Source organism: Ctenocephalides felis, unplaced genomic scaffold (genome assembly GCF_003426905.1).
Source record: "Ctenocephalides felis isolate EL2017-DRISC unplaced genomic scaffold, ASM342690v1 CF-g0.4_SCAFFOLD_02913, whole genome shotgun sequence".
NCBI lineage: Eukaryota > Metazoa > Arthropoda > Insecta > Siphonaptera > Pulicidae > Ctenocephalides > Ctenocephalides felis.
The window spans coordinates 232864-244133 of NW_020539067.1; the positions used below are offsets into that span (position 1 = coordinate 232864).

The 11270-nt window shown below is 32.0% G+C and overlaps 1 protein-coding gene across 1 annotated transcript; it reads left to right on the top strand.

Moving 5' to 3' along the window:
* Nucleotides 1-1673: 1673 nt before the first annotated feature.
* On the top strand, nt 1674-2212 carry LOC113381476 (H/ACA ribonucleoprotein complex subunit 1-like). The gene is made up of 2 exons (XM_026620376.1): nt 1674-1838; nt 1946-2212. Exons 1-2 carry the CDS (start codon nt 1674-1676, stop codon nt 2210-2212), a joined length of 432 nt encoding a protein of 143 aa, XP_026476161.1.
* The last annotated feature ends 9058 nt before the right edge of the window (nt 2213-11270 follow it).

Genomic DNA, 11270 nt, shown 5'->3' on the forward strand with positions numbered 1-11270 from the left:
GTTGATGTGTGTTGGTTTCATTAACCTATGTTCCAGTCCAAAAGTGGAAGCAGAGTTAATTAGCGCAATTTTATCATTCGAATCTTCTAAGAAATCCACATTGAAATCAGCGCATATGATAGTTTTCGATTCGAATGTGTTAAATATGCGCGTTAGTATTTCTTCAAGTTTTAATAAAAACATATTTAAAGTGGAATTTGGCGACCTGTAAATAACAATAATAATTGTTTTTGTTTTAAATAACACGCCGCTACTTCGCATGCAAGCTCAGCAGATTGCACTGCAATGTCATTTAATTCGGCGCAGTCAAGGTGATTTCGGCAAAATATTGCAACTCCGCCATGTATGTGTTCACTACGGCAAAAACTGCTGATCAGCCGAAAGTCACGAATATTAAATAAATTGATTTGTTTGTCATTTAACCAGTGTTCTGTCAGACAAAGTAGGTCAATATTATTGACGTTGACTACATTTGACAAAGCAGCTGATTTATTTGATAAGCATTGAATGTTCAGACAGAGTATATTTAATATATTTACTTGTCGTTGCTTGGTTGCTTTTGGAGCCTGAATAAAAAACGATCCACGCATACTCCTTGAGGCCATATTTCCGGCGATTTAATTTTTTCTAATTCTGATTCCAAAACTGATTGTCCCGCAGGTAATTTTCCAATTGCTCTTCCGTTGTTTCTGGCGCCAGTCGAAACACATGTAGATGCGCTTGCTTCACCACACCTTTTATCACGGCATTTGCATTTGTGCCTTCGATAGTTGTGGCCTTTCGCCTTGGCGCTTTCTTTCTTTGGACCAAAGTCCAATTTTGTTCTTCTGTTACCCTCTTATTGTTAGCAATGGCGTTGGAAGGCAAAGCGGTAGACTCCACGGCATCACGGAACGTTTCAATTTTCCGCTCTTCCAGTTTCTTCAGCGCCGTTGCTACTGCGACACTAACTTGTTCACTTGAGATTTTGCTGGGATCTTTTTTCTTGTTAACATTCGATTTCTTTCCATTCTTTTTTTTTTGATTTCTTATTGACTGCTTTCTCAGTATCGATATCAATACTGGGTGCAGCTGAAGAAACTTGCTCCTTCTTTTGATTCGGATTTACCCATTGCAGCAGCTTGATTATATCCTCAAGCTGCTGAATTATGTACTCCTTATCCTTTATTATGGTAATTTTGTCTTCTATTATGGTGTTTTTGTCGGCAATTGTTTTTTCAAGCCTAGAAATTGTTTCCATATGGTCACTGTACACTTCACTGTTAACACAACACTGTATCAGATTACGATATAGAAATTTGAAGTTTTTCCTATTAGCACAACTGATGTGGTACATTTTTCCGCAGTTTTTACAAATGCATACATTTAGGGCTTTTGTTTCACAGCAATTATAGGAACTTTTCACTTCCGATTCTGGCACTAATGGTGTCGATTGCGACATCATTGCGGCAAGTTAAAACGGCACGTCTTTACGTTACGGCGGTCAACGTATATATATATATATATATATATATATATATATACATATATATATAAAGGTGATATATTATTTCAAAATCGCGTAAAAACTTTACACTTTCAATTTGAAAATTTTTATAGAAGCGTAATTTGTTATATTATTTACAGTTATACACAAAATCCATTATTACCATATTTTTATAACAGAGTTTGACATGACTGCAGTCGAAATAATCTTCCAGAAAATTAAATCAAATTCGCTCCCGGACAACAAAACTATATCTCTTATGCCGGTAGAGTATGAGAATAGTGACGATGTGGGGCTATACTTCCATGAAGTGTTTAAGGAGAAGGATATCCGAATATACTATCATGATAAGGTAATATTACATTTATATAATAATATATAAATACATTGATTGATATATTGAACAATCAGTTATTATAATATTAATAATTATTATTTTAGTCCGATGAAGCAAGTTAGGGCCCCACCGGTCCATCTTCGACGTATAGCGAAAGCGGCGAAGACGTAGCTTCAAAAGTTGGCAGCGGCCGGGGTTACCGTGGCCGCGGTTACCATCGCGGCGGTGGACGTGGCGGCGGTAATTATCGCGGCGGTCGACAAGACGGCTGTCGACGTGGCGGCTATAACCATCGCGGCGGTCGTCGTGGCGGCGGCGGCGCTCGATATCGCGACGGTGGCTACTATCGCGGCGGCAGAAATTATGATCGCGCTATCTTCATTTATTGAATTTTATAATTAATAAATAATAAATTAAACAAGTTATAATTTTTATTTGTTTTATCCTTCTATACATGTTCTATATTATGATTCATGTTGTAAATTATATATATATATATATATATATATATAGATATATATATATATAGATATATATATATATATATATATATATAATTTACAACATGAATCATAATATAGAACATGTATATTATGATGTATATATATATATATATATATATATATATATATATATATATTTCAGACATTTCAGCAAGAAAGCTTGTACAAATTTCTATGCTCCTTTGCAATTATTAAGTTTACGGTCTAGTTTTAATTCAGTGGAAGCTAACTACATTCAAATAAAACCCACAACTGTCTACAACAAAATTAAAACTCAGCAAACAACAAATAGCAGATTCAGTCGATGAAATAACAAAATTAAAATACCTTTTATGTTATAATACTAAAGCAAAATACTTCATACCGTCTTGGAACAGATATGTTTAGTTTTTTCAGCAATATTTGCTATTAGGGAACCAGATATATTGTATTTTAAATTATTATTATATTTTAAATTATTATTATATTATAAGTCTAAGGTAAGCTATCATCTTGGTTCTAAACATTTTAAAAATCATAATAATAATCATGATCTTGACAGGTTTTAGCTGTCAATGTTATGAAGCCAAAGCTTTTGAACTTGACAGCTAATTTCTTTCGGCGGCAACTTCATGCTGGCTGAAATGTGATGTGACATGACATGATTGAGTTAGCAAATGACGAGCGAATTGAAGAAGCAAAGCTTTAAGCTATTATTATATTGTGTAGGAGTGAGTCCACGAGTTTCCGTAATATATTTACTAATTAGAATTTGTGTATACAAGCCGGAGTTTTTGTAAGTAACTATATAATTTAGATATTTGTGACTATTTGTATCAGAATTCTGATAAAGATATCTTTCCACAAAATATTGAATTATCGGAATTTATAAGTTTGTTTGCATTACAAATAAAGTTGTTTTATTATTAAAGTTATTCACTATGTCTGGTAAGTTTGAAAATATCAATAAATGCGTCATTCCCACTGCTAGAACAAGTGAAACGTGGCGTCAAAAGCACTTAAATAATTTAAAAATGGCGAAGATTAACCACAATGTTATTCTCACTGGAGACTCCCTTATTGCAAACTTGGTCAAGCATCCCGTCAAGCATCCCGTCCATGCAGAGCGGACAGGTTAGAACTCGTTTTTGCGTTGCAGAGAGAAAAAAGTGATATTGCAAGTTTTTTTACGCAAAATTTGATTCGAAAACTGATGTACAGACATGTACATCAGTACATGTGTTAACGTATTATTTTTATCCGCTTATTATAGGAGTCCAAAACATTAAATTTAAACCAGATTTTTTCGCCGGTTAAGTTTGAGGTTAGAATTGCGTCATCTTTTTTAACTACGTGTGGATCGGTGCAAGATGATCGGGTCATAATGGGATAATCCTGTTTTGCCCCGCCCCTATGATTAAAATAACATTTTCTATGTTACTGATGATATTTTTAAATTCTACTTAAATCAGGATCAAAAGTATTTACCTATTCATTTATTTGTCTACAGATAAAATGGTTCGCAACTATAAACGAAAAACAGATCGTGGCAAATGGAACGAAGAAGACATGATAAGAGCAGTAAATGCTGTTCTTACTGATAGAATGGGATTTCTTCAAGCCTCGGCTACTTACGATGTTCCGAAGTCGACTTTAGAACGACGAGTAAGAAAAGCTCGTGAAACTGTTAATACCGACACTGATTCTGATAACGACTGCGGGAGAAAACATTTGAAACGATTCAAAATCGTTTTCACTGCCGAGCAAGAAAATGAGCTGGCGGAGTATGTGAAATCTATGGAAGCACGGCTTTTTGGTTTAACAGAAAAAGAGCTACGCATTATAGCTTATCAGTTGGCTCAGCGGAATCATATAGATAACCCATTTAATATAGAAACTGGTATGGCAGGAGAAAATTGGCTCAGCGGGTTTTTAAAACCACCTGATCGGATAGCGAAGCTTCGCAAAGCGATGAGCCGCGAGAAAGGGGTTACCGTAAGAGGACCAAAAAAGTATTTGAAGATGAAGAGGAAGATTATTGTGAGTAGTTTCTTTTATAAAGTACTTTGTATCTTATTTATTTGACTAATGTTTTTGCAGCTGGTCCAGAATTCAATTTAATTTTAAATTCCGGGCAGATGGCAAGGAAGAAGCAGGCCATCAATAAACAAAGGACTACTGTTGATCAAGGCACGCAGACAGAGGTACCTCTGCCTGTAGTGGCCTTGATAGAAGGATTGTCCCGAATTGAAAGTAAGTGATTCATAGTTATTGTGTCTTAATTATTATTTATTCTTATCGATTTTTTAATAGATTCCTTTAGATACTTTGTGAGGGAAAATAAAATGTATAATGACTGTCTTTTAACTGAGATAAAGGCACTACCTGGAAATAGTGTCCAACAGGAGGAAGGCAGTATTTGTGACCAATTATTTCCCCTCAAAACCACAGAAAACATTTTAAACTGTGAAATATTTTTCCAGAATGACGTGGAAAGAGCACAATTGGTGAGTTTTCTTATACTTAATATTCGTACAAAATTTTTCAATTTAATTTTGCAATACTATATTTTTAGCTAAAGTATCTTACACACATTGGAGAGAGCAAGGAGACATTAGTGAAAATTTTTCATAAAAAATTATTTACTAAGGAGTTAGCTGCCCAGTGCTCTTGGTGTGGCAGACGGGATAATTTCCCATTGCAAAGTCTACTATTAATTAGGATTATGAAAAGTAATTTTGACAGTAAATTAAAATGTAAGTCAGAAGTATGTATTAACCGTGACTAATAACTTCTTTCTTTTAGCTGCAACCCGAAAAATTTTTCCTGAGATAACTGAACAAGAGTTTGAAGCTGCTTCGCTGGCATATTTCAGATTTGTGAAACAGCGCTATAAAATTGTGACTGTTAACCCATAAATATATTGTTACTTGTTTTGATTATTTGATATTAAAAAAACACACAAAAAATTGGTTTTAGTTTTTCTTTCAGATCTATATATATATATATATATATATATATAATTTATTTATATATAAATTTTGCATAAAAATTACATTAATATTACGTATTTTGGCTTAGTGGGTATATATATATATATATATATATATATATATATATATATATATATATATATATGTACATATACATATACATATATACACACACATACATACAAATATACATATGCCAAAATTTATTGGGATGCTTTAGTAATGAATAAGTACTATATTCTATCACACCGTTCGATACACTCTAAACCAGCGAGCAATTTTTTTCATAAAGAATTATTGCAGTGCAAAAATGTTTTAAAGTGAAAATATATTTATATACATATTCGAAAATCGAGACATTATGAGAAGTTTACATAGTAAGTCAAGTTTTTGTTAATATTAATTTTATGAGGTGACCAGAAAGCAGAGTACCGTCTAAGTTTAGTAGAGACTATGTGAAGAAAAAAATCATGAAGTTAATCATGGTCTACTTTTGAACGTGAGAAAATATAGAATAGTTACAAAATTAAAAATTGAGGATAGTAAAATGGCAAACAAACAAGAGAATTAGGCTAAGAAACATAAATAATGCTACTTAAGTTTAATCTGTTCCATAGAAAGTTAATATCAAATTTATTAATTGAAATTATCGACAGCGTGTCATCAACAACCATATTTGTTAGCAATTGTAAAATTTGTGAATCGTGAACTAACAGCTGAACTCATAATTATACAGACAGCATTTGCTGATAACTGTTAATAAATATATAGACATACTTTTTACTTGCAGGATCCGACAATAAAAGCAGATCAAATTCTAAAATTTCATTCATGGAATTCTGGCAGCATGTGCCTTTAAGTGCTTCGTAAAACAATTTTGCTATTACTATCGCAATAAAAAACTTGCAAGTACTTACTTGCTAAAAATTATTACTTAGAGTACCTTGCATGGCTATAAAATTTAGGATGATTTTTTTCAGCAAAACATTCACATGGCTTTTCATTATGTTGAATAAAATTTCTTCACCGACACCTGAAAGCGATATTAATTAACGAATATTTCACATTGAAAATCAAAGCTAATACGAAATAGAACGCTGTCAAAATTTTTGTTTTTGTTTCACGTCTTGAATTAACAATTCATCAAAATACTAACCAAAAATCTGCGAACAATTTTATCGCCAATTTATGCCATTTGATTATTTGTCCACCAAAGCACTAAATTGAAATAAAATAGAAAAAAACACCAAAACACAAATACGTTGAAACTAATGCGCAGCACGAACACGAAGCAACATAATGGATTACTGATCACACAGAACACGTGACTTGAACACGACCACAGATTAATAGATACACTCACTCGACTAGACGCAGGTCTGCCAACGGAGGCAAAATGTCAATGGCGCCAGATACAAGTTCATCTTTTGCGGAGTGAATGCTCGTATAGAAATATCTCCTTGCATTATATTGAGCTTGGCTAATATAATATGTCAACAGTTGTAAATCTGTAAATAGTTTTTATATTAAAATAAATTATATTTTTTTATTCTTAGTATTGTTGTTATTGATATGTAATTATAATTTTACAGGTAACACAAAAATTTTGAATGAACAATAATCTTAACTAGTGCTTGAAGTCAAATTGCTGGAACTTTCCGTATCAAATATTACTTTTTTTTAAATTTTAACATTTTCTTAAAATTTCATAAAAATCAGTTTTTGATTTTTTTATATTCTTATGTTTTTTCGAAAACTAACTTTTTTTTATAGCAATCGTACTACGCCGATGTTACTTAGACAAAATATTTAAACGCGTTGGCGCCGCGTCGCAGCCTATCAACGAATATACGAGTATATTGGTATGCAACCCATAAAAATGTCAACAAAATTTGAAACTATTATGAAAATCTCTAAAAAGTATCTGATATAGATGACTCTCAAAGAAAGGACTCGAATTATCAGATGAAAAGAGCTCAATAGGAGTTTTTTCAAGGCGAAGAAAGCTAGAGGAATCACTAACGACTGAATATCACAGAATTAAAATACAAGAAACCTTTAAATTCTTGGGTGTCACTTTCTACAGAAGATTATCTTTTAAAGCACATATAGATCAGGGCATCAAAAAAGTTGAAACAAAAAATATTTTGCAAATATGGGTAATAGATTTGTTAATATAGCATAGTAGAGAGCTCACCCTACAACAGTTCTAAACTTATACAAAACATTAATTGGACCACCATTAGATTTTAGAAGTCTAGTTTTCAATAATTCCTCACATTGCAGGAAGCTAGGCAAAATCCAATACAAATGTTTGAGATTATGTATAGATGCAATGATCTCCACACCTACAAACTATAGGCGTTTATATTAGCAGATGGGTCAAAACTTAAAAAATAAACCTGCCTGTGCAATATTTTTTGAAAAACAAATATCAGAATAGGATATTAACTCCCAGACTTTGTTTCAGTTTGGCCAGCAGAGTTAATAGCCATAAAAAAAGCAATCGAATTCGTCGAAAGTATCAAATTCACTAAAGCGGGTATTGTCACTGATAGCAAAAGCTGCTTAGACAAACTGAAAAATCTATTTTCACAAATAGAACATTACGATATGAAGTCTACAATAACTAGACTTATATACTATACTAAATAAATCTATTGGAGCACGGTCATATGGTTAAATTATCATGAATAAGATCCCAGCTTGGTATTAGAGGCGTACACTATAGCAAAATGGGTGGAACAATGATCCACCCAGCCACAGTGAATGACTATATGATTAATTTTGAACAAAAAATATTTGATAAATAGCAAGAAGAATGGAATAGTTCGTCGGAGACAAGGGGACGATATCGCTGTAAAAGAAATCATGGTTCCGGAAATTTGTAAATGGAAACAGAAGTACAATCGTATCATTAACGAGATTGAGATTTAACCATGGCAACTTATCCGCACATCTGAAAAGGCTAGGAGTAAAAGTATCAGAATCGTGTCAATATGGAGCACCAATTGGATCAACTGAACACATAATACTAGAATGCAGTCTATTTGAGGAAAAAATGACAAAATTGTTAGAGGAACTGCACCCCACAAAAACGCTAATCAAGCCCTTCAACTTGTCATCATTATTACAGAATTTAAATTGTTATCCTCACATATTTAGGTTTATTAATGAAAGTAAAATAAAGATATAAGTGAATAATATTATATGTATGTGACTTTTGTCTAAACTAACTTCGGTTAAAGTAAAACAATTACCACATGACATTGTAATTTCAGCCGAGGCATAATTTGAAAAATCATCATTTTCAAGAATTTTTCGAAACTGTGGGTAATAGATTTGTAGTTGGAAGAGACTTCAACAGCAAGCATACAAATTGTGGTCACGATTAGTGAATCACAAGGACTAAAAATTCAATAAATTTATTCAACAACAAAATTATACAACTATTTCCACAGGAACACCTACATTCTGGATCCAGCAAGAATACTTGACCTTTTGGATTCCTTCATAGTTTCTGGGATCATGGCTCATAATTATTTATATTTTTATTTATCATCCAACCACTCAATCAAGCTCCGACGTTGCATAATATCAATACTTACTGGGAATTTTATCGAAGTATTATTGAAAAAAAAAGTTAACTTAAAAGTCAATTTACAAACTCCAAGTTGAACAATGATATTGAACTTGATAATTTTTAACAAATCATGAAAATGCGGTCAAATCCTTAACAACAAACATAAAAATAGTAGTTAAAAATAAAATTTCCACTATTAGTCTTAAAATTAAAAGATTGATAGCAGCAAAGCGGTAAACAAAAATAAGATGGCAAACTTCACTTTATCCACCTGATGAAAAATTCTTAATGAATTAAGTAATACATCAAAACTCAAAATTAAAAAATGGAATGAAAATAGCTCTAATAATTATAAAAAACTTAACAGATTTGATAACCATGTGTGAAAGCATTGAAAGATACTGAAATCAATATCTTTATCGGATTATTCATATTGTTATAAAATTATAAGAAGGTTATGGAAAGTTTGTCTAGTAAAAGTTTTATGTAAATTTAATATATTTAAATTTTGAAATATTTCGAAAAATTAAAATTTTTAAAAAATTAGATTTTAAGCAAATCTTGAATTTTTTTGAAAATATTTAGTTTTTAGAAAAAATCGATTTTGAACATTTTTAATTAAAACAATTTTTTGAAAATTTTGAAATTTTTGAAAACTTACAAGAAAAAACGAGAACAGAAGTTGTTCTGAAATCTGTTTCCGACATTGCTAGGCAAATGGTTATACAAAGAAATTTGTTAAGGATACTGCCGTTGTGAATAGCTGGCATAAATGGGAAATGTGGCTGGCAAGGTCGTAAATTATAGTATATATTATCGATGCTAGATAAAGTGTGGCATGCACTAGCCAAGAAATCTGGCGTCGTGTGCAACGGGTTTAACCTATAAATAATATTGTTTAGCGTTTGTTATTTTTTATATTCCCTCATCGATCATAGTAGTCCCCACTTATGATAAGTAAATTACTTTTTGTCTACACTAGAATTTATCGAAAAACTAGTGGTGCATGGCATTGTACCTTAAGGCAAATTGCTAGAACTTGCCGTACCGTAATTAGTAGATTAGTTTTTGTAACGCTAATAGGCTGAATCAACACATAAAAGATCTAGCAGTTTTTCTTGCTGAAAAGCAAAATTGGTTTTTCACTGGTGAGTGAAATGCATTTTACTAAGTACTCAAATTTATATATACCTCACTAACTGTCTTTATCAGATCCCTCATCCAGATGTAGTACCCCTATAGGCACAGCCATATTAATGCAATTCGGTCGTTCCGATATCAATTAGGAGAAGCTTTTTGATATTGTAAAGTTTACAATATCAAAGTAATGTAAAGTTAACAATGTAAAGTAACATTGTAAACAATGAAAATTTCATTAAAGAATATCAACACGAAGCTCTGAATTTATAATTGTAATACAAATATTACACAATTTTACATTAGAATCTATGGAAAATTTAAAAATATTTTTGCAATACCATCGAAATATTATAAGAATATTCTAACAACAGCAAAATAACTGAGCAAAGAGGTGGATGGAGAACAAGAATTTAAAGGTGGTTCGGAAGTGCGACAACGAAAGAAAAAAACGGCCATTGGATTATAAGCTCTCTGACGAATCGCCAAGATTTCCATTAGATAAATGTAAAATTATTGTGTTTTAGGTGCTTTTAGATGTTGAAATGTGTTCGACAAACGATCGCTTTCAACAATTAAGGATCGATTTTAAAAAATCGATTCTTTAAATAAATTACAGGAAAATAATACAGAGCTTTAAGAAAGCATTGCAGTCATTTAGAAGTTATTTTAAAGGACGGCAACAGTAGAAATATAAACTCAATAGAATTTTTTGCATTTCGTGATATTTTTCAGACAATCGATTCTAATATCCGAAAACAATTTGATATCCTTAATCATATAGTGTACGATAATTTAGCATTCCCTAATTTTTAAATTGCCTTGAATACTCATAACTTTACCTGTTTGTGTAGCAAAGTGGTGCACGTAGTTTTTCGAAATTGAAAGTAATTAAAACTCACATAAGAACTAATATGTTATAAGATAAGTTGAATAGTTTGGCGTTATTTAGCACTAAACATGGGAATGATTTGGGTTTGCTCGGTGAGTGGAATCGATGGACGTTGAAGAGTGACCATCAAATTGTAAAAATAAAAAAAAGTATCTTTGATGGATGAGAGTGTCTTCAGCCCAACTTATAAATAATTAAATCTCACGTGACACTACTTAATCCCGTTAATCCCGTATACGGTTTCCCTCTATAGCGGAAGACAGTGCAAAACGTTTAAATTGTGCGATGAGCAATTAATCGACCCATTAAAACAGTCTCAAAAAATGGGTCGCTCAAGGAAGAAAAAAATTAATAAGAGAG

What these genes read in the sequence shown, in the direction of transcription:
- LOC113381476 (XM_026620376.1), top strand. Translation starts at nt 1,674, where the DNA reads ATGACTGCAGTCGAAATAATCTTCCAGAAAATTAAATCAAATTCGCTC. An exon ending in GAATATACTATCATGATAAG is followed by an intron (nt 1,839 to 1,945) that starts GTAATATTACAT and finishes GAAGCAAGTTAG; the next exon opens with GGCCCCACCGGTCCATCTTC.